Here is a 25,850-nt window from a genome sequence, read left to right as displayed (position 1 = left end):
CACAGTGTACTTGTGTGTAAAGAGTATCAGCGTGTACAACAGTGTGCCTGTGTGTAGAGAGTATCAGGACGTACAACAGTGAGTGTTGAGCGTATCAGAGCGTACAACAATGTTCCAGAGTGATGAGTGTATCAGAGTGTACAACAGTGTACCTGTGTGTAGATAGTATCAGAGCGTACAAGAGTGTACTTGAGTGTAGAGAGTATCAGAGCTTACAGCAATATGCCACAGTGATGAGTGTATCAGAGTGTACAACAGTGTACTTGTGTGTAGAAAAGTATCAGAGCATACAGCAATATGCCACAGTGATGAGTGTATCAGAGTGCACAACAGTGTACTTGAGTGTAGAGAGTATCAGAGCTTACAGCAATATGCCACAGTGATGAGTGTATCAGAGTGTACAACAGTGTACTTGTGTGTAGAAAAGTATAAGAGCGTACAGCAATATGCCACAGTGATGAGTGTATCAGAGTGTACAACAGTGTACTTGAGTGTAGAGAGTATCAGAGCTTACAGCAATATGCCACAGTGATGAGTGTATCAGAGTGTACAACAGTGTACTTGTGTGTAGAAAAGTATCAGAGCGTACAGCAATATGCCACAGTGATGAGTGTATCAGAGTGCACAACAGTGTACTTGAGTGTAGAGAGTATCAGAGCTTACAGCAATATGCCACAGTGATGAGTGTATCAGAGTGTACAGCAGTGTACTTGTGTGTAGAAAAGTATCAGAGCGTACAGCAGTGTTCTTGTGGGTAGAGAGTATCAGAGCATACATAGAGAATACCACACTCATTCTCGTTAGATACCATTTTTACGAAACGAGTGGACTTTCTATGGTGTCTGACCGAGCGAAAGCGATGTCAGATACCATAGAAAGTTCACGAGTTTCGTAAAAATGGTATCTAACGAGAATGAGTGTGGTATTTTATTTATTACCTACGTTAAATATATATTTAAGTGTAAATACATAACAACTTTCGTTCGTTGACAGACCAAACAGAAACCGGTTGCAAAATCTGGTTGTGCATGAATATTGATATATGACCAATTATGGGCATTGTTGACATGTTTATGCATACGCATTAACAACATGCGCCTGCTGTTCTGTTTGCAAACAAACCAGCACCGACGCTCAAGATCCTTTTGTAAGAAAGTCTTCAACTTATGGTAATTCAAGCGCCATGTTTTTAGTACGCAGGACACCGATAAGAAAATTTGAAATGTCACATTAGCGCCGCGCTTTGAATATCGGACCAACAGTCACACGCATCACACTGCCGGGGTCCCGTCTGTGCAATCAAAATGATCTATGATCTATCAGCTGAATTTATATCATGTCCGTACCATTTTGGAAGAGTGAGTGAGTGTGGTTTTACGCCGCTTTTAACAATATTCCAGCAATATCACGGCGGGGGACACCAGAAATGGGCTTCACACATTGTACCCATGTCGGGAATCGAACCCAGGTCTTCGGCGTGACGAGCTAACGCTTTAACCACTAGGCTACCCGACCGCCCCACCATTTTGGAAGAGGGAAATCAGACTGTTCGCCAAAGACATTCATGTTAACTGTACCACCCTATATACTGAAGACGTGAAAATCAACAAACTCAAATCTGCTTGCATGTCAGTGACAGTATCGAAAGATCGAAGGGCAAGGTCGCCACCGGAATAAGAAAAGACAACCGCGATCCACTCACAGCGTTTTACGCTAGAGATAGGGAATGTTACTGTTCACATTTGGGATGTTTCGGGCCACAAAATCAGAAGTCAAGCACACTTCCACGGAGTTTTCGAATGATTTGTATCGGAACTGTGAACTTTAAGTGATCTGGTCGTGCTGTCGTGTTCGTTCATTCATGAACAACACCTCCCGAAACAGCGCCATAAAATACGCTTCAAGGGGGACACCGATGGCACAACCGGATCATCCCAAGTAAGTCTTGATATCTGTCCAGATAGTTTAAACAGACTTCATTTCACCACGCTTATCCTTTTACGTTAAATCAAATTGAAAGTTGCGAAAATTGTCGGGTGCGTCACGCTCAAGGGACGCGCTCGATCGGCAGTCGTACATTGTAAATCGATTTATAGATCTAGCTCGATTATACGTCTGTAGGAGCTCTATGCATAACTTATATAGAAGGCAAACAGAATTTGATGCGTGTGACTATCTTGTTTGGTTTAATAAAGTGTTTGTAAATATCTCTCTTTCTCATTAATTTCTTCAGTTCTGCCTTGTATTTGCAAAACGAATGACGTCTCGCGATTTTTTATGAATGAAAAAAGTAGTCCCGGTGTGACAGAGGTCACGGTTATCCAATCAAAACGAATAAAACAAGGTCAACCTTGTACGACACACGTGTGACGTACGGATTTAGTATCTTACCACCTGCATCCTCACCACGTGGGTAATAAAACAGTGTACTTGTGTGCTGAGAGTATCAGGACGGACAGCAGTGTACTCGTGTATAGAGAGTATCAGAGTGTACAACAGTGTACTTGTGTGTAGAGAGTATCAGCGTGTGCAACAGTGTACTTGTGTGTAGAGAGTATCAGAGCGTACAGCAATGTCCCAGTGTGATGAGTGTATCAGAGTGTACAACAGTGTACGTGTGTGTAGAGAGTATCAGGGCGTACAACAGTGAGTGTTGAGAGTATCAGAGCGTACAGCAATGTCCCAGAGTGATGAGTGTATCAGAGTGTACCACAGTGTACTTGTGTGTAAAGAGTATCAGCGTGTACAACAGTGTGCCTGTGTGTAGAGAGTATCAGGACGTACAACAGTGAGTGTTGAGCGTATCAGAGCGTACAACAATGTTCCAGAGTGATGAGTGTATCAGAGTGTACAACAGTGTACCTGTGTGTAGATAGTATCAGAGCGTACAAGAGTGTACTTGAGTGTAGAGAGTATCAGAGCTTACAGCAATATGCCACAGTGATGAGTGTATCAGAGTGTACAACAGTGTACTTGTGTGTAGAAAAGTATCAGAGCATACAGCAATATGCCACAGTGATGAGTGTATGAGAGTGCACAACAGTGTACTTGAGTGTAGAGAGTTTCAGAGCTTACAGCAATATGCCACAGTGATGAGTGTATCAGAGTGTACAACAGTGTACTTGTGTGTAGAAAAGTATAAGAGCGTACAGCAATATGCCACAGTGATGAGTGTATCAGAGTGTACAACAGTGTACTTGAGTGTAGAGAGTATCAGAGCTTACAGCAATATGCCACAGTGATGAGTGTATCAGAGTGTACAGCAGTGTACTTGTGTGTAGAAAAGTATCAGAGCGTACAGCAATATGCCACAGTGATGAGTGTATCAGAGTGCACAACAGTGTACTTGTGTGTAGAGAGTATCAGAGCGTACAGCAATGTCCCAGTGTGATGAGTGTATCAGAGTGTACAACAGTGTACGTGTGTGTAGAGAGTATCAGGGCGTACAACAGTGAGTGTTGAGAGTATCAGAGCGTACAGCAATGTCCCAGAGTGATGAGTGTATCAGAGTGTACCACAGTGTACTTGTGTGTAAAGAGTATCAGCGTGTACAACAGTGTGCCTGTGTGTAGAGAGTATCAGGACGTACAACAGTGAGTGTTGAGCGTATCAGAGCGTACAACAATGTTCCAGAGTGATGAGTGTATCAGAGTGTACAACAGTGTACTTGAGTGTAGAGAGTATCAGAGCTTACAGCAATATGCCACAGTGATGAGTGTATCAGAGTGTACAGCAGTGTACTTGTGTGTAGAAAAGTATCAGAGCGTACAGCAATATGCCACAGTGATGAGTGTATCAGAGTGCACAACAGTGTACTTGAGTGTAGAGAGTATCAGAGCGTACAGCAATGTCCCAGTGTGATGAGTGTATCAGAGTGTACAACAGTGTACGTGTGTGTAGAGAGTATCAGGGCGTACAACAGTGAGTGTTGAGAGTATCAGAGCGTACAGCAATGTCCCAGAGTGATGAGTGTATCAGAGTGTACCACAGTGTACTTGTGTGTAAAGAGTATCAGCGTGTACAACAGTGTGCCTGTGTGTAGAGAGTATCAGGACGTACAACAGTGAGTGTTGAGCGTATCAGAGCGTACAACAATGTTCCAGAGTGATGAGTGTATCAGAGTGTACAACAGTGTACCTGTGTGTAGAGAGTATCAGAGTGTACAACAGTTTACATGTGTGTAGAGTGTATCAGAGTGTACAACAGTGTACATGTGTGTAGAGAGTATCAGAACGTACAGCAATGTCCAAGAGTGATGAGTGTATCAGAGTGTACAACAGTGTCCAAGACTACAGAGTATCAGTGTCTACAAAAGCGTACTAGAGCATATGCGTCATAGAAGGACCATGGTTCATCTAATCCGATCTCGCATATATTGCAAACAATAATCTTGCATCTATCGATACATAGGGAAAATATCACTTGTGCAACAAGGACGCTTAAGTGGAAAATTAATACTTTAGCACTCTACATGAGTTCAATCCCAGTTAGACGGATGCAGCAGTAGGAGATGCCACTAGTTCAGGGGTTCCGACTAGTTTGACCTACTTAGCCGACATAAAATAGGACATGGATTCTTTCATGATAGTATATTTATTAATATATTTACAAAACATAATCTGCTTATGAACACACTGTACACGTTCAGCCACGTTTCATGGAATAGCAGAGGTGAATGTCATCACATGCATGTCTTGTGGGGTAGGTAGGAAGCGCCTGGGTGCGAATGATAGTTCCACAAGGACAGAACATAGTATATGTTGGGATAGAACATGGTATCTTTTAGAACAGAGCATGTTATCTTATATAGATAAATAAATAGCACATAGTATCCTAAAGAATAGATCATGAAATCTTAACAAATAGAGTGTGTTATCTTAAAAGATAAAACACGGTACCTTAAGGGATAGAACATGGTATATTGTTGTTTTAATCTTAGACATATCGATGTGAAGGCATGCCATTAGCCATGTGTTGCAAGTAATGGTATCGTCAACACAACACCACAAGGTTAACATTCCCTACCCATGACGGTCTATGTTTGAATCCCAAAGTAGTCTTAAATGCACTTGTATTACACAGCCCATCTCACCCTCTTCAACATATACACGTACACACCCACAGACAACCAACTTCTGTAAACCCACTTTAACATACACTGCATTGATATATAGAAATATTATACACAAATTAAAGCTGCTGATGGCGTATTTGCCTTATCGTCGCACGAAGGTATTTAGTGAGTCACCATGGTCTCCACATTGATGCTGCTGTCTGCTGACCAGCCACGTGACAGTTCTCAGCCACAGGCTGGCCGTTAGTAATGATGTTCCCAAGAGGAAGTTGGAGTTTGTTCTGAGTATGACTGTGAACTTGGATTGGCTGCATGCAGGTTGGAATGGCGCTCGCCAAAGGGATTCCTGCAACTGGAATATTGGAGAGTCTATATACAGGGTACGGAATGGTTGCTGGAGCAACACTTCCGCTCGTCATATTTACATTACATGCCTGATACGCTTGCGGAAGCGGTTGGACTGATGATGGCTGACCGAAGTGTATTTTTGGAATGGTGGGTGGATTCATAATGTTTGGTGTCGACGCAGAATCCAGAAGTATTAGAATGTCGCCTCCACACACAAGTTTGATTGGGCCGGACACCTGCTCGAGAGTTGCCTGCTTCACCGGGGATGTCTCGGGGCTGGGCTGTTGCAGTAAAGGCGTCACGTAGGCCGTATTCTGGACCGGAAGTCGTTCTTCCTGTTTAATGACATTAACAGGGGTCGTTGATTTGGCAATATCAGGCGACGACGATTCACTGGCTGATTGGTGATCACTCTCGTCGTCAGACTTCTCCCACTTGATGCCCTCCATTGGTTCAGCAGTCTGGGCCTTCTCCTGTAGCTTGTCCTGACAATGAGTAGTGATTTTGTCGCGGAAGTCATGGGTGATGTTGTTGTGTGTCTCCAGGAACTGCATGACCTCCTTGACACACTTCTCGTACCCCGCCACATACTGCTGCTGGAACCCGGGGCTTGGCACACGGGAAGGGGCATCTGCACAAAGAAAGTTAGAAGTAAAATAACAACCGAGAACAGAACATCAAAATATAAAACACGTACACCCTATATGTAACGCTTTAACCCCCCCCCCCCCCCCCCCCCCACACACACACACACACACAAACACAAACACACATACTTATACAGACTCACACTTACATACGCAGACACACTCACACACACAACACATACACACTCTCACACCCTATATGACCAGTTAGAGTACTTGCTTCAGCAACATACGCTTCCTTTTTTCAGTAACTAGAAACATTCAATAAGACATATTTTTTCAACGATTGCCCTGTCATCTCATTTTCGCAGGTTGATGTACCTTCATGGCATTACCCCAAACCCTTCAAACACACAACACCAGGCAGTAAAGCATTATCAAATGCAATTCTGTGGAGTATCTTGCATGACATCACTGTTTGTGAGCAAGTTCAACACAGTTGTGGAGTTTTTATCTTGTCGCTCTAATCCATGTCAAACTCCCCATCAACTCCTTTGTACCCAGCAAGATAAGCACAATACACATTGTATGCAAGGTAACACTTGAGCCCTTGAACATATCTTGGCCGTGTCAGGTTAAGGCCATTAGGTATTCTTAAGGTGACCATTATGTGGTTTATCCTGTGTCCACCATCTTGGTCAATGCCTTGGTTAAGCCAGGGATTACCTGTTGGCAGGTGGTTTCACCATGCCGGGAGATTAATAACACCGAGGTGAATGGCAAGTTTAACTACTGATAATAAGATGTATACACATTCTGTTGTATTACTGTGGCGATCTATATGTATGTATGTATGCATGTGTGCGTGCGTGCGTGCGCGCGCGGTTGGGTGGGTTGCTTGATCTCATTGTTCGCACTAATAGGCATGTGGCGTCGTAAAAAACTGAATTAACGCTGTATTCCGTTGCATACCCATACAGTTTGCCCCACTTCCTACTACACAGCTACAAGATTTCACATTCGTCGTGAACACTGTCGAGTATCACTAATATAACATAAGCGATCTGGGGTTCTACACGTACCACAACAGACCCGTATCCAGGGCTCTACATTCCTTCAAACACCAAGTGACACTAGATCAACATCCCATCCCATAACGTGTTGTAATGTCAGATCATTACAAATCTCCTTTCTTGCATTTTTGTCAAATATATCTTATCAATCGATTGTTCATTTCCGTCTGTTAATCACTTAAAACCAAAATTTAAAATTCAAATTCCTTTACGCTCTTCTCTAAATCTTCGGCTAGGTTTACAAGTCACATATGGCCTTGCCGTGGCTTCCATAGAGTATGAGGTCAGTATAGTTCGCTATTCATCCCTTTTCTCTAAGCCAACACTGACGGGCGCCAATCGCTTCCAGATCCTCGGAGATTAATTCCTAGTTGTAAATATCTCACACTGGGGTAGCTTCTCGTTGGCTTGGTATCTAAGTTTTCAAAAATACCCTCAACCGCCTTGCCCTTTCCTGGCTGCCATTGCGAGTTGCTAAGACGCTATCGAGTGAGGATTTACTAGTATTACCCGTTAATCCGCCTACCCCTAAACCGGCGTTCGGAGGAGGAGGCTAATGATTTAATTTTACTTTATCGCAGATAATTTGCTGAAGGCTTGGCGTCGTTTTTCACTGGTATGAGTGTTCTCTCTTTGGTCAGAAGGATCATGTCGCTCTGGCCATGTCTCAATCGAAGTCTTTACAAGGAGGAAAACAGGATAGGCAGACAACAGAAGGCTTTCTAGGATCTACTGTTGTCCAGTGTTTTTATCATGGACGGATGTAATGAGAACATCACATGAATTCGCTACTTGCCGCGAAAAGGACATCCACAAGAATGTCGAAATGTGTAAAGTCGACCCTATTCAAAATACACAAGGACGCCAATATCACTCTTACCAGATGCTCAACGTAATGCACAAGGCACGCGTTCTATAGGCGACCATGACAATACATCGAGCGGACATAATATCATATTTTGTCTTCATACACTTTCATACTATTTTCCAAACCGCCAAACAAAGAATTTGACCCGTATTTTATAAAGAACATATGAAATGCGATCCAACAAAGTATGTTTATTGTCCAATCTCACATTGAGCTACAAATGATCATAAATCATATCGCCTAGGTATTCAATTGTATGTTTGAACTCTGTTAATGACAATATATTGAAATGGCCCCGCGAAACGCCCATCGCCAGCTGAAAGCATCCCGAAGCCGTCCACTTGTGGGTTCACTGCAGAATAGATTTTCCATCACAGCAAGTGGTAATATCGCATCCATAAGTAAGGGATAAGGGTGATAGTTCGAAAAGTGATGAAGTACCATTTTGTTGACAGTTAGTTGATTGATACTGACAAAGTGTTATCTATCAAACAACAAATACCTTGACGAGTGCGAATTTCAAAACCTTGTGAAAAACATGTAGCAAATGAAGGAATCGATGCGTGAAATAGCACAGGGACCGGCATGTATTGACGCAGCAGGGGTTGGGCAAAATGGAAATTTACATGCTTTTGACAGTGATCAATTTCTGTTGACCTGTTTTCTGAGGCATGTTTGACAGATAACGTTACACATAATTTGATCGATTTGGGTTTCGCTAAGCAATAGGGGTTTTGTTCCATGGCGTGATATGGATGCCAGATAAGCGAGTATTACTCGGCGAAGCATGTATCGGAACTTTGTATCTCCAGATTTCTTATTAACCGAATTATTTAGATGAACAGACTCGTGGGAAAAGATGTTCCTGTGAAATATCTGACCTTAAAGTACGTAGTACAATGCAGATTTATTGTTGAACGGTTTCTGGAAATGTGTTATGTATTATATTGTTATTTAACTGATTGTCTCATATCATCTATTGCTTTCCGTATCATTAAAAATGGCATAATCAAACATACGTTTTTATTTGTCATTGAAAATATCTCGTTTTATGTTAAAGCTATACATGAATAGGTCTTGCCCTACGCTGGCGACTACGTGGAGTTCTTAGTGTGAGGTGATTAGAGTGAGCGTGTGGCGACGTGTGGGTGAGAGTCAAGCTGCTGTCCCCGTGCCTCCACACGACCCGTATACGACCATTGAACATTCCTACGTCCGCAGCAACAGGTTAAACATCGCCACTCTATAATTAATCGCGTCTCTCGACATCCATGTAGGAGAGCTTGGTTAGGTTAATTTACATGAGGACAAACCTGCCTGGACAGGGAGCTGTCCATACAACAGTTGTGCTTTGACTGGAGGCTTACACTCACCTGGTTGTAATCCGTTTCCCCTGATCTCATTAAATACAGATCCAGGAGGAGAAAGCTTCCCCACTGTGGCCATATCTCGCATTAATGGAATGTCGAAAGCGCATCGAATCCTTTTGGTTTTTCGAAAGAACTAAAATGGAATCGATTGCCACGCGCACTGAGAGAACATCCATTGTGTTCTTTTGAATAGAATAATTCCAGTTACGAGTAATTCTGATGCCAGATCGTATGAAGCGAAGTTTGCATGTATGGGTATTCATCCTTTGTACTCGTTTGCTCATCACGTTAAAATAGCTGCTAGGCTTCAATTTATCAGATTGTTTAACAGACACCGCAAATAAGCATAAGACGGATATAAACAGTTAAGTCAGTTTAGTTTATCATGTGCTTTATTTTCACTTGAAAATATCTTAAGTTATCAATATTATATAATGCAGTGTAGCCAGCACTGACAGAACACTTCTACATGGCTATAGTTTTTAAACATAATTTGATTTAAAACGCCAATAGTTGTCCTTAGACGAGAGAACAGCAACAAGGCATTTATTCCTTAACGTGAGAGTGTGTAGCGGTGTATGTAGATGTGGGCTGGGGCTGGGTGGGGTTAGACAAACGTCCCCGGGATGTCTTGTTGTGTCCCGGCATGCACTGTCGTCTCGATGTCGGCACGGTGGTAGATCAAAGGACACATCTTGTCAGAGATGGACATGACAAATTAGGCTTTAAGTGCAACCGAAGGTTATACCTATTCCAGCCAAACGTATTACAGTCTCTCAGATAACAGTAGTTATGTGGTTGTTACACCTGATGTAAGACGACATCCTGCCCCACCACGATGCCCGTGGGGAGATCAGGGCGAGTTTTTACCCAAGTCAAAGGCCAGCCCCTACCCAAAAGGGTCACTGAACACACGGGAACATCCTTTGATTTGAATATATTTCAAGACAAAAAGGTGAAAAAGGATTTCGAACAAAATAGGGAATCTTTACATACTGCCTCAACGCATTTCACTGACAGAAATTAGTTATTAATTTCCTTGCCCACTCAGACACTAACACGTTAGTAGACCTTACTAATCAGTTTAAGTATTTTCTTTACTCGGTTGCCTATCGTCACTAACTCAAGAAGGCATAAGTTGTGATCAGGTTTACTTTCATTGTCAGCTTACTATATATCTGCACATACTGGGTGTCTGTATGGAGTCATGTATGACTTTATCTCTGCACCCACTGCGTGTTTGTATGGAGTCATGTATGACTTTATCTCTGCACCCACTGCGTGTCTGTATGGAGTCATGCATGACTTTATCTCTTCACCCACTGCGTGTCTGTATGGAGTCATGTATGACTTTATCTCTGCACCCACTGCGTGTCTGTATGGAGTCATGTATGACTTTATCTCTGCACCCACTGCGTGTCTGTATGGAGTCATGTATGACTTTATCTCTGCACCCACTGCGTGTCTGTAATGAGTCATGCACGGCATTATCTCTGCACCCACTGCGTGTCTGATTGGAGTCATGTATGACTTTATCTCTGCACCCACTGCGTGTCTGTATGGAGTCATGTATGACTTTATCTCTGCACCCACTGTGTGTCTGTATGTAGTCATGTATGACTTTATCTCTGCACCCACTGCGTGTCTGGATGTAGTCATGTATGACTTTATCTCTGCACCCACTGCGTGTCTGTAATGAGTCATGTATGACTTTATCTCTGCACCCACTGCGTGTCTGTATGGAGTCATGTATGTCTTTATCTCTGCACCCACTGCGTGTCTGTATGTAGTCATGTATGTCTTTATCTCTGCACCCACTGCGTGTCTGTATGTAGTCATGTATGTCTTTATCTCTGCACCCACTGCGTGTCTGTAATGAGTCATGTATGACTTTATCTCTGCACCCACTGCGTGTCTGTATGTAGTCATGTATGACTTTATCTCTGCACCCACTGCGTGTCTGTAATGAGTCATGTATGACTTTATCTCTGCACCCACTGCGTGTCTGTATGTAGTCATGTATGACTTTATCTCTGCACCCACTGCGTGTCTGTATGGAGTCATGTATGACTTTATCTCTGCACCCACTGCGTGTCTGATTGGAGTCATGTATGACTTTATCTCTGCACCCACTGCGTGTCTGTATGGAGTCATGTATGACTTTATCTCTGCACCCACTGCGTGTCTGGATGTAGTCATGTATGACTTTATCTCTGCACCCACTGCGTGTCTGTATGGAGTCATGTATGACTTTATCTCTGCACCCACTGCGTGTCTGTATGTAGTCATGTATGACTTTATCTCTGCACCCACTGCGTGTCTGTATGGAGTCATGTATGACTTTATCTCTGCACCCACTGCGTGTCTGATTGGAGTCATGTATGACTTTATCTCTGCACCCACTGCGTGTCTGTATGGAGTCATGTATGGCTTTATCTCTGCACACACTGCGTGTCTGTATGTAGTCATGTATGACTTTATCTCTGCACCCACTGCGTGTCTGTATGGAGTCATGTATGACTTTATCTCTTCACCCACTGCGTGTCTGTATGTAGTCATGTATGACTTTATCTCTGCACCCACTGCGTGTCTGTATGGAGTCATGTATGGCTTTATCTCTGCACACACTGTTGTTATGTACGCTGTATAGAGTAGTGGATGTGAATCAGGTACTCATGTTATCCCTGCACACACTGTTGTTATGTACGCTGTATAGAGTAGTGGATGTGAATCAGGTACTCATGTTATCTCTGCACACACTGTTTTTATGTAAGCTGTATAGAGTAGTGGATGTGAATCAGGTACTCATGTTATCTCTGCACACATTGTTTTTATGTAAGCTGTATAGAGTAGTGGATGTGAATCAGGTACTCATGTTATCTCTGCACACACTGTTTTTATGTAAGCTGTATAGAGTAGTGGATGTGAATCAGGTACTCATGTTATCTCTGCACACTCTGTTTTTATGTAAGCTGTATAGAGTAGTGGATGTGAATCAGGTACTCATGTTATCTCTGCACACACTGTTTTTATGTAAGCTGTATAGAGTAGTGGATGTGAATCAGGTACTCATGTTATCTCTGCACACACTGTTTTTATGTAAGCTGTATAGAGTAGTGGATGTGAATCAGGTACTCATGTTCGACAGGGAATCAGTGAAACAACCAGGGGTAGGCTCCGTGGACATTGATAGCTGACACATGAGCAAACATAATTAGCCTCCGTGAAATCAAACTACTCCAACACGGTGCTGGTGTAAAGGATAGCAGTTAGGGTATGTTTCCCAATGAAATTATGTTCTTACAGATGCCAATCAAGACACGTAACTCCAATATGTGGTGTATAGCATAGGATTCAGTCTTTTCTGTGGGCCGAAGAACACAACACTGTATAAACATCTCCACATTTCGGTATGACATTCCACACGGGGTAAACGTCAGGGAAGGCGGCAGTTACTTCATCTCATCGTCAACTGTATCGGGGTTGATATTCCACATTACGAAATCCCCCTGACATTTGATGAATCAGTTTGAAATATTATACCATGGTTATTTTCTTTAAGCGCTGGGAAAATGTATAAAAGTCAGGATTCATGGTGATATATTTATATCCAACAAAGTGGCTGTTACTGTGGCTACGAAAGTAAATACGTTACCCCGCGGGTGGTACTTTGGGACATACAAGGGTCATCGTGGGAGACCGTAGCCAATCACCTATGTCACGGGTCACGTGAATTAATCTCCGGGTGCTGTGATATACGCGTAAGATGATGTACATGGCATGGAGGGCGTCTTCATCACTGTGGGGGTGCGGCATCACAACAAAGCTTACTCCGCACAGTAACGACCCAGAGGTCTCCTGTGTCACGTGATCTGGTGTAGGTTATGTCGGGGGTTGGCAGCTCCCACTCGATTCACTGTTCAGGATAGCATTACCATTTTATATGTCATCGTACTCGTTCGTTCGTTCGTTCGTTCGTTCGTTCGGAAACGTAATTTACGATTAATTTTGAAATATACAGGTCATCGGATCAAAGCTAATCGCTGTTGTTTTTTTTCAGATTTCGGTTGTAAATCAAATCACAAAATACAGAAATGTTCAATGACCACCAGAAACCCAAAATGCTGCTTTTCACTGTACATATGTAGTTGCCTCGTGTCAGCAGGTATCATACCAGCGTAACACTAGAAGCACCCGAACTTAAATTATTAGTTTACTGAGGGTACATACACGACCTAAAACAACAAACATCTATGAAAAGAAGGATTCCACTAAATCTTGGATTAGCAACTCAACACGGATCGATGTCAAACAACGAAAGCGGTAATCCTTGGTGGAGACTTGCGAGTGTGTTAGCCTGTCCGTCTAGACGGGTTACTGTCCGGTCCGAGTCAACTGGACCGTGGTCTATACCTTATACGTTTCAATATACTATGTGTATATAGTCAGCTCCGTGGGGGTATCTAGCCTGCAGTCAGTGTACGTACAGCAGAACACATTATTGTACTGCTTGTGTACAGTTTACCATTCACGTTCTTGTGTGCTGTATGTTCGCTTACAGATGAATTACCTCTGTACATATATGCTTGCCAGGCCTTACCTTGGGCAGTGTTGGTACGGGCATCTAAACTTGACGTGGGACGTTTATCAGTTGTTGTTTTACATAACTAAACTCACTGCTGATACTATCTAACTTACTGATCTGTCGCTTTCAAATCAAAATCTCAATTGTAAGGGGTAACATTGGCAATGATAAGCAATATATATATGTAGACTGATAAATTAAATCATGAGGGTAGTCTTTGGAACGCGACGGGAACAACCGACAGCTGCATCTGATGCAAACATGTTGACTGTGCACGTGAGACGACATCCTCGTCACCTCGTCAACTATGACCGGCCAATTACTGTTATCTGTCATTGGAGCAGAGGTATATATGTAATACTGATATGTAACCTAAGTATTTATCTGAACAGCAACACCGCATTTGCCTGTCAACAGATATCCACTCTAGATGCATTGTAATTTTTCTATCCCCCTCCCCAACCCCGACACCACAGTGATCACCCTATCTTAATCAAGAGTCATTTTGTTATAGAGATGTATGTCATCTGGCATATTCAGCTACAGGCGAGTGTTACAGCCATGTTAGCCCGGTGAGACGCGGGGGCATCTACTCATTGATGTGAATCTAGGAGCGTCATTATTTCCAGCATCTGTCATGACTGTATGGGTCTAGACGAGGCTGCACATACCATAAATAGCATGCCCAGAGAACTTACTCAAGTGTATGTATATTACAATAGTGTTGTTTACAGCGACACGCGGGTCAACATACTAAGCTGAATTGATAGGCGACCCATGAAATTAACAAACCTGTATGTTATTATTCCGATGTTTCTCGGTGTTGGTTGTGACAAGGATGTACATCATTAGGTAGATGAGTGCAGGGCCCTCCACCAGGGTACGTGCGTCAAAGCACTGTACAGCCAGGCTGCGCAGGGTGCAGGTGGAGGGTAACAACACGCTTCATAGATTAGAACCACAGCCGCCTGCTGCCCATCAGTGTGGAGAGAGACGGCGAATGTAGGTTTGAATGAAAGTCCACACATTCACATTGATTAACTGCTGTTTCGCGTGGTCAGTTATGTTGAAGATAATTCCGTCAGTATTATATAGCATTATTTCGGTAGTCCATGTTTTAAGGTAATCTTGAAACCGTACAAAGATTTGACTGCTCTCCTAATATAAATGATCTTAACACAAGCTTAACCATTTTCATTCCTGATTTGAAATTACGTACATGTTTGACATGAGGTTGAGGTGGTGACAGAATTACTGAATTACTATTATCTGCTATAGTTCTGTCTATCTTTGCTGATAACAAGGCGGGGATTGCCGTAGAGGACGTTTCACGCTTCAGTCGGTAATAATCCCGATATGTCACGACTGTGTGTAAATATCGAGCCTAGCCAGGCAACCCAGTGGTTGATAGCATGAACAAGGTCTTATGATAGCGGTTGGCGATCTGACCAAAAACTAAAATTGCCTGATCACGAAAGCATGTTTCGGTGTTTACATTGTAACAGAACAACACTTGTAAGCGGGTGTGGGACAAAAGTAAAATATCCCAGATACCCAACTTAACAAACCCTATCTGAGCCATAATATTTGATATACCGACCGTGCATTGTGAAGTCGCTGTTCCAGCGTTACACCAACACTATGAGCAAACTGGAGATCGTATAACGGCGGTCGAGTTTCGTGTTATATATATACTTGGTATCAGCTTTCATCAAACACAATTTACTGTTTCAACATTGGTGATCGAGTGGACATCATTACTGGACACTGTCATCCTCGTCGGTATTTTCCCACGGCCAACATGACACAGCCAGTCTGCAAACAGGCAACGCCCTCTCTGGATATGTACAAAGAGGAATGTTGAGAAGCTGTCTTCTTGACCACTACGTATTGTTTATTGCTATCAGGTGAAGGGTTAAGCCATCGGGCACACGCGAATATTCGAATTAATGTGGTCAGTGCTGACCTGAGCACCTGTACAAGTGACCATTGATGGTTGGTCAGTTGGAGACGAACAAAAGCAGGTCCGTAGCATAGGCCAGGGGTTAAATGACTGGCATCTTGGATAAATCGCCACGAAGAGACGTGTAATCCGTTCTCTTAAATCAAACTAGCACTACAGTGCAACCGTGTCTCGTCCACGTAGTCCAAAGCCATTTCGCTTGATTTAAGAACTATTTTGTTCTACCAAATACCAAATTACAATTGATGTCAGAAAAACATTATCTCCCGCCACCTAATCTCTAAAACCCCAGGGGCGTGAACACATTGCCCTTCTAGAAGCACAAGGTATAGCGTGGACACGCGTTCTTTAACAGATGGATCATACTGGCAGTGTCAGTGCGTTGGTCCGCGTCATTGTGCTCTTACAGACCTTTTACCATAATATCTGCGTCAGGAACTGCAGTTACATGTGTATCAGGTTATTATCTCGGTCAAAAAGTAGAGTTTGACAAACACTTGACTACCGTTAATACATGTCTATCTATTTTGTTAACAACGCATAAGGGATTATCCAGTATCAATTTACTACGCATACATGAACATTAGGGAATGTTTGAAAATTACAAATAAACCAAAATGTAAGCAGTCAATACACTGGTACACTGGTACATCGACACAGGTGGGTGGCAAGCATCATCGAACCATATAGCACATCTTGTACGACCGCAGTTGTCCTTACGCCTGCCCCTGACCCTGTTAACCCCAATTAAACGACCCTCAGACCGTCAATAATGACTTTAATCCAACATATTACATTAAAGCTGTGAGTAATACAACCATTGCTGTCATTTAAAAACAAGACAAAGGTGTCAAAATAAACCCATTACGTTGTGGAGTGGGTCTCGACTCGTGTCGGGGTGGGTTAAGTGTGACAGGCTCTGTTATCTTGCCCGGGGGTCACAGATTTGCCCGGTGGTCGGGTGTTCTAAACAATGGCTGGAATGGTGCATGTACCTGGATGGGTGATTTAGTGGAAATCACACTGGACAATATGAAACTTACAGCACACTCATGGACGAAATATGTCCAGAAGTAGCCACACACTATATACAGGGGACGGGTAATTGCCATCTTCCAATCAGTACAACTCTACGCTGATTCGTCTTGTCATGTGAATAAGTGACATATTCCCCCACAAAACGATACACTGAATGTAGTCCTTGGACAGGTTAACGATGAATACATACAGTTACGCTGACACAGCTCTGCACAATGTTTGTAACACTAATACATAACGGCATTATGTATTCCGACACCAATAACCAACAGTAGACATATGGTCTGAGCGTATGTTTATAGAGGCCTCTTGAGAATTATGTACAAATGATTATAAGTATTTGCCCCCCTCCTCATAGATAGTATGATAGTTCTTGAGATATATAAGTATTAGTAGGGGGTCACGTCCTCCCCTAAACGCCCATCTTGATGCCGCATCTGTGAGAGCTGTGAGTGATGAGGCTTCCAGACAGATCGCATCTAAATGTAAATGATGGACGGTAGGTACGTAGTGTCCCAAACAACAGGGTGCTGCATATACCCGTCTTGGAGAAAGAGGGGCAGAAGAGGAGAGGGTGTGTGTGTGTCAGGGTGGGATATGGAGGCGGGTGGTTATTGGGGTGGGATGTGTTGGATGAGAATCGAGCAAGACTTGTGTTGTGTTGTGTTCACCAGCTTTACTTACCGTCGGGGACGGAGCGGGTCTTCTTGATGTAGTCCACTGTCATTTCCAAAATGTCCGCCTTTTCAAGCTTACTGGGTCTTGGACCCTGCAAATAATAAAAAAATGCATTTTCTCTCGACCATTGTGTTTCACCGTAGAGATCTAGTGTTTTAAACTTTCAAAATGAAAGCAGATGCTTATTATATATGTCTTTGCACCTGATAAGATTGAACCAAGCTCCCACTAACTTGTGAAGAAACACGTCTACTTTCCCTGCCACACGGTTGTATAGGGATGCTAATGGTGGGCGGTGGTGAAAATGTCGAAAACAGATTTCGTATAATAATAAACAAATAAAACACTTGTATGATACACATTCAACTCAACTCCTGCAACCTGAGTGAATACTGTCAGTAAAGTTGTCAGTGTACTGTACTTGCTGTACTGTGCAGCGTGGTGTTTATGTGGCGTCCTCAACATCACACCCAACCCCACCCCCAACAACACCCCAAACCCCAATCCCAACCCCAACAACACACCCAAACCCACCCCCAACAACACATACAACCCCGTCCACCACCCAAATCAATGTGTAATGTGGAACACAAACAAAAGAAACAGTCGAAATAAGTGTGGTAATATTTCGGACTTCAAAACAGTTCACATTCTCAATATTATGTGGGTCATTCGACTGAGATGTATCATTTAGTGGTCGTTGAAATATTGGACAACCGCATCAATATTAACATTCACTCTGTGTCATTTCCAAGGTGCACATAGACCCCAATTTGTCTGACGTTGTGGTGGAGAACTGAGAATACCCTGTAAAGGGATATGACCATGAGTAGGGCGGGCTGATGCCACACAGTTGTTATGTGACTTCATCTTCTTCGAGACGACTTTAAGGGGAAGAGCTTGCACGGTGTGGTTTTAAAACAGCTTATGGCATTGTTTCCTCTAGCAATCCCCGGCACTTATCTGGAACCCCTGGAACATGACCGCTACACTTACACCACCAAAAAGTTCTCAGCAGACATTTGTAAGCTCTTTCAATTGATTTAGTGGAACAGTTACATTGGAAATATTCTGTACTGAAATCAAAGATGGCGGATTAATTTTCATTAGACGAGTTATCTTTCTATGTTGCCCCTCGTTTTCTCCTATAAATGTCTGTCGTGACACGTCCAAGCGCTTCTCGTCTTGAAATAAGCCATTAATTTAGCCTAACGTATTGTTGATTTCTGTCTTGGCATGATTTGGATTCTGCTGTGTTTGGCGATGTATGTTTTGACGGATGACAGAAAACATTTACCTACCACAACAAGCAACAATTAACGATTGGGGTGCTACAAACAGACTTTACAACAGGCTGTTAAACTTGCTTCCTCCTGCGACACGGCGGCTCCGACACTTGGAAAAGGACAGCTTAGTATATGCATGCAACTTAGTAACAATAAAATCTTTACGAAACGGGAATGAGTTTGACCGAAATGCTTTATATCAGGATACAAAGTTTCAGATTGTCAGATTGGCAGCTGACTTAATATTATGTAAATTTTGAGAAGGGATGACAATTTTATTATTTATTCTAAACATCTGCAATTTAAAAAAAATACGCATCCTTGATGGACAGACAAACCGTTCCCTGAGTCTGAGTGTGCACAAAGCACCAGGGGCACTAAATAATAACCATAATTACAAGGTGGGGCCTTCTCTACTTCCATTAAGTGAAAACATTTCTTCTTTAAGTCTCCTTTATGTGAGATATGATAAGCATGGTCCATTATAGTACCTTTCGTCTGTCGTGCTTATTGTGATTTACGGCAGATACAGCATGTACGTGCTCTTTGACATGTTCTAAAACCTCGGACAAGCTTTTGGCTGGCTCACCAAACTCCAAACACTGCTCGACACTTTAACATTTCTTCAACATATTGAAAGACGATGATTCCACGGCTTGAAGGCATATGAATTCCTTGCTATTGTAGCGACCAAGCTATACATGAATTAATATGATGATATATATAAATGGACTTTATATCAATTAATATACCCATTCGCATGTTGTTCAACACTTGGTCACGTACTTGCTCCTGATCAAAGTTCAAGTAGCTCATTAAAGCATTTCTGAGAAAAAAAACATACAAAGAGTAGGAAATCCGTTTTTTAAACGGTTAAGGGATCCTCGAAAAGTAAGAACGTGAAAGAGACACACTCAGGTAATGGCTGGGTGTACATCGTGATGTCAGGATATTTCGAAATAAAATTGTGATCTTAAGCTATAACGCAGATTGACGATGTATTTATGTAGTCCAAGGGTCGCGGAGGTCATCCACAGGACAAGACAAGTTTCCTCCAGTGCTGGCTGACGTCATGACCCCCCCCCCCCCCCCCCCCCCCCCCCAACACCCCACCCCACCCCCACCAGCCCGGGGCCATGATTTCAACGTATAGCACAGTCTGTCACAAACACTAACCCTTTTTAGGGCAACGGATGCTATTTTAATGACTTTTATTCACAACGTAAATGTCGTTTGAAGAAGGTTGTCGTCATTCTATGGTAGCGATAAATCCTGAAAGTTAAAACAATGAAACTGCAGAGTATTAACGCATCAGGTTAAAACAAAACCACAATTATTGATAGAACAAACGGTTCCCGTTTAAGAAACACTGCAGATTTTCTGCAGCGAACGTACATCGTTAATAACAGTTTCATATTGGACCATGTAACAATTCATTAACACCATACCTCGATCTATGTACCATATGTTAACACCCATACCTCGATCTATGTACCATATGCTAACACCCTGGCCTTGATCTATGTACCATATGCTAACGCCCATACCTCGATCTATGTACCATATGCTAACACCCATACCTCGATCTATGTACCATATGCTAACACCCTGGCCTTGATCTATGTACCCATAATATTTATGGAGTCATACGTTAACATCCAGATCTCGATTAATGTAGTCTCTCTTCTTACATGTGAGCCAATGGCCCACGTTTACATTTGATAACATGACAAAATATTTGTAAAATAAAAATTGACAAGGTACAGAATATATGACAGTATACCCATAGAATTGTTTTACGTTGGAGCATAGCCTGATAAATGACCATAATATATATACTCAATATAACCATAATTATACAATTTACATAACCGATCACTTTATTAAATATTAACAAAATGCAGTTGTCGTGAAAAACATAGAGATTTTGTTAGAGTCACTTTATTTTTTTTGACAGATATACAGTTGAAAACCTTCTTAAAAAAATTTCTTTTCTTTTATCCAAATCAACATCTAAAACATTATCAATATAGTATTCTTCCAAAGCATTAATTCGTTTCTGCAAACCCCTTAAAGTATCTGAAATAAGGGTTATATCATCTGCGAATTCCATAAGAAAAGTGAATTCTGGTTGGAATCTTTCCTTAATTTCGATTGCTGATTTGTTAGTAAAAATATAGGATACAAACGGATTTCAGGTGAACACAGAATCATTTCAGAAAATGAGTTATCAAACTTAACACGAGATTTAGGGAGATGCTCCTCTTTCCTTTAAGAATAACCACAATTTCATGCGATTATCACTGTCAAACACTTTGGAAAAATCAACAAACAGTGCATGATAAATTATTTGTTGTTTACATCGATATTTTTCAATAATAGACTGTAACATATAACAAAACTGTCAACCGTCGAATACCCATGTCTATTCTACAATGTTACCATACACACCACACCAATATGCTGATGTTCTGCTAGAATAGACGCGTTCCGTGTACTTGCTACGCTTAGAATTGATACATCTCTGTAGTCGAATGGACGGCTTGTATCTCCATGCTTGTGCAAAGGAACAATTAATCCAACTTACCAAGACTCCGTGAAGTACTCATTCTCAAACAATACATTAAATAATACTCGAAGATAGGGGGAAAGAATATCACTGGTATATTTCAAGAACTCAGCAATCAATATATCCTTGTCAGGTGAGTTTCCACATTTCAAGGTGTCAATAATATTGAATACTTTTTCACGTGATACTGTAGAGTCTAAAATAATGTGGGATATTTCATCTCAGCTATCAGAAAAAATTCATGTCAACAGTGTCAGTAGCCTCTTGAACCGTCTATATAATATATATATATATATATATATAAAAAACATGAGTCACCTATTGATTCAATGATAGGTTTGGTTTCGTGTTGTTAGATAATGACTCAAGTTATCAGCTTTCTTGCAATGTTTTCACCCATATTTGTAGTCAATGCATTCAAAGTTTAACCATGGCGATGAAGCATCATCTATCGGTTTTTCAATCTTGTCATACACTTGGCAGCTTCACAGATGCTATCCGAAAATACACCAATTGCATTATCGATATTTTCCAATAACAATACCGAACACTGTTCCAATCTGTAAATAATAGCAGGTAACAATAAATCTGTAAAATGCTGCGGTTTTTTTTGGCTGTACATAACCTTGTTAAAATCAAGTCCTAGGTCTGTGTACCCATATGTTAACATCCATAGATAGGTCTGTACATAAACTTGTTAACATCAAGTCCTAGGTCAGTGTACCCATATGTTAACATCCATAGATTAGTCTGTACATAAACTTGTTAACAACAAGTCCTAGGTCTGTGTACCCATATGTTAACATCCATAGATTGGTCTGTATATAAACCTGTTAACATCAAGTCCTGGGTCTGTGTACCTATATGTAAACATCCATAGATTGGTCTGTACATAAACCTGTTAACATCAAGTCCTAGGTCTGTGTACCCATATGTTAACATCCATAGATTGGTCTGTACATAAACCTGTTAACATCAAGTCCTAGGTCAGTGTACCCATATGTTAACATCCATAGATAGGTCTGTACATAAACCTGTTAACATCAAGTCCTAGGCCTGTGTACCTATATGTTAACATCCATAGATTGGTCTGTTTATAAACTTGTTAACATCAAGTCCTAGGTCTGTGTACCAATATGTTAACATCCATAGATTGCTCTGTACATAACCTGTTAACATCAAGTCCTAGGTCTGTGTACCCATATGTTAACATCCATAGATTGGTCTGTACATAAACCTGTTAACATTAAGTCCTAGGTCTGTGTACCCATATGTTAACATCCATAGATTGGTCTGTACATAAACTTGTTAACATCAAGTCCTAGGTCAGTGTACCCATATGTTAACATCCAAAGATTGCTCTGTACATAAACCTGTTAACATCAAGTCCTAGGTCCGTGTACCCATATGTTAACATCCATAGATAGGTCTGTACATAAACCTGTTAACATCAAGTCCTAGGTCTGTGTACCCATATGTTGACATTCTTAGATAGATCTGTACATAAACCTGTTAACATCAAGTCCTAGGTCTGTGTACCCATATGTTAACATCCATAGATTGTTCACGTCAAGTCCTAGGTCTGTGAACCCATGTGTTAACATCCATAGATGGGTCTGTACATAAACATGTTAACATTCAATCCTTGTGCTGTGTACACAGATACTAACATCCTGTGCTTAAATGTTAGACAAACTTGTGCGTTTCACCTGTACTCAAGATATTAGCCCTGTATCCATCCGGCAGTAGAAGCTATGCATCCACACCACGTATTGAACTACAAATAAACTATTTACCTCCAGATTGTATTACCAGTTAAATCCTCAACTCTCCTGCAGGTTGGACAAGTCACATAGATAACCATGGCCCTAGTAAGTGGAGCGATCAGGGCAATAATCTATGTCATTTCCCAGCCTCAGAATTTCCAATAAAACACCATTTCGGATTAGTAGTTGATCCCTTGTATTTTATATTAGCCCTATCCGTCATCTCTATCATTTAAATTGCTTGAAAAAATTTCCAAAAAGTATAATAAAATCCCTGCTCTTATCACGATGGCGGGAAACTGCACGCGATAGGCAAACTTGCGTGTAATTCTCGAGCCTTCTCGATAGAAATTGGTGCCCTTTATCGCTGACCCATGTGACCTTCGATTCAAACAGTCACCAATTGACACATAGGCCAATTAATATATTTTATATTGGCCCATTGGGTATGTCAAAATGTGAACCATGCTTTCAAGCTGAGTACCAGATGTGGCCGCACGCTATGGTGGATTTAAATAAGGCTTCGTTCCTTTAACTAGTCGCTCACGACCCCGTAACTTGTCTCAAAGGTGCAAGAACTTGCACGAAAGCCTCGAAAATACCTAAGATTTAGAAGAGACGGGTGATAAATTTACTCAAGGATTGGACTTTTTCTTTAAGGCCACCTGGGCATGTGTGACCAGACAGGGGGTTTCTTTAAGGGGATGGTTGCTTTGACGGACCCTTCGCTTTAATTAAAGAGAGACATTTTTCTGCAGCTTGCACGTGCTTGTTTTCCTTTGGCACACGAAGACCTTAAACCTTTTCGCTGTCGACGCACCCTCTAATTAATGGTGAAAATCTGCTATCAACTCGTGCTGTGTACCTACGCCTGAACTGATATGAAGAAGCGAGGCTCTCGTCATCAAATAAAACTCATTACCAACATAACCTCAACATATTTCTAACTCTCGGGACTGTAAACTGTGTACGAGACAACCGGGAAACGACAAGTTCAGTTCGAGTTAAACCACTGCTTGCAGGGACCGGGCTGTGCGTTCAACACGACCGGGGATGCGGAAAATCTGAATTCGACACATTGGTCTTCGACTTTATATGCTGTGTCTGTATGCCTCGTAATTCAGAAGGTTGACACATTGGTAGCAAAGTCACGATTCATTGTCATGTGAATCCAGATGTGATTTTATCATATATTCCCTCAATTAGTCAACGTCATGAAGAAGTTTTCTTTTCTTCGGGGATTTTTTTAGGAAAACATGGCTTTATTCCCACGGAATTCACTTCCGTCCACAATATCAATACAGCTGGAGACATCTGACAGTAGATGTAATCTGTCGTGACTATTTGAAATACTTTCAACCATTAATTATCAATCTGCTCTTCGTGGTTTCTTCTTTTCAATGAGAACTGACAGCTGAGCAGACGACAGTTGTTTACTGGACTAGCGGAACTAACAACAAATAGTGCGGAACAATACGTCAATTAATCGCATCTCCAGGGGATTTTTTCGCTACATGACAGTTACATGCTACACCGAAACCTACAAAACCGGTATATCACTCTGGTATCGCAACACAATTTACCCCCAAGGAAGCAGACGACTTTGGCGGAGTGATACAAAAGATTGATATCGACATGTGACAAGTGAAATCCATCCGCCGATGGCGATGACAATTTAGTACGATTAGATAGGCGGGGCTTCATTGTGTTCGGTATTGTTAAACAAATATTTGCAAATGTTTTGAGGCCAGTGTATCTGACATTCTATTTTGACAGTGACACGAGATGTAGACGATACGGACGTGAAGACATCCTTCGTTCTAAGAAAGCATCGCGAGGCTTTGCGTATATCCTATGTTATCTAATGGCGCTCAGACAGCTGGGGGAGGACCCCGATCAGGCTTTGGCATTGCCCCGGGTTGTAAGAAGGTTGATCTTACTCTGATACAAATCTTAAAAGTTGGTGGGTCTACATATCGCCTGAATCTGTCAGTTCTAGTTGTTGCCTATTATATTTGAATTCTCTAACATCGTGGAGAGATGTTTATTGAAATAGTTTCTAATGTTCAAAGTGAATATAAGTCTTTGTTAAATATCTCCTTACAACATGACGTACACATAAATATGCTGGACCCATGATCGTTGGTATCCACACAACAATTAGAGAGGTACTAAAACTGTGAGCAAGACACAAGGGCATAAACCGTTTGGGATTCTACATGTATTAAGACATGCCAATTGGTAGACACGTGAGATTAGTTTGCTCATGAGGAGACATTACGTCCGACTGAACTGTAGGATCAGTTGGGTGACGAGTCATCTCAGAGACAACCAGGCTGCGTTCCTACGTATGTACGTATCAGTGTAACTGCAGATCGACGTTACCACGTTACGTAGCGACGTGACCCATCCCCTGGACGCCTTCAAAAGCATAGACGTAATAGAGTGAACTGGCTCTACCATGGGCCGCGATATAGGCCTATACAGGGAGAGAAGGATTACGTCAGAGATTACCGACTTAACGCAGGTAGTGAAATTGTATTATTTCCGCCTTAAAACGAGCCGCTGTCTCTGATGTAGAGGTGTGGAGACGCTGTACTGTTATCTTCAAGATACTCTCGATTTATTCGCGGCCGCATAAAATG

At 41.9% G+C, this 25,850-nt stretch overlaps 1 protein-coding gene across 2 annotated transcripts in view; it reads right to left on the bottom strand.

Moving 5' to 3' along the window:
* Window positions 1–4,574: 4,574 nt before the first annotated feature.
* Window positions 4,575–25,850, bottom strand: part of LOC124132282 (transcription factor HES-1-B-like) — a 28,133-nt gene continuing 6,857 nt past the window's right edge. For both annotated transcript variants that reach the window (XM_046496133.2, XM_046496134.2), the window contains exons 3-4: window positions 17,591–17,675; window positions 4,575–6,053 (exon numbers count right to left, since the gene is read on the bottom strand). In XM_046496133.2, coding sequence (XP_046352089.1) covers window positions 5,245–6,053; window positions 17,591–17,675 — 894 coding nt within the window. In that variant the 3' untranslated portion in view covers window positions 4,575–5,244. The remainder of the gene's footprint in view (window positions 6,054–17,590; window positions 17,676–25,850) is intronic.

The sequence above is a fragment of the Haliotis rufescens genome, unplaced genomic scaffold, assembly GCF_023055435.1.
Source record: "Haliotis rufescens isolate VD_foot unplaced genomic scaffold, xgHalRufe1.0.p SCAF_13, whole genome shotgun sequence".
NCBI lineage: Eukaryota > Metazoa > Mollusca > Gastropoda > Lepetellida > Haliotidae > Haliotis > Haliotis rufescens.
The sequence above is the reverse complement of the archived record's forward strand: the minus strand, read 5'-3'. Positions and strand labels throughout refer to the sequence as shown.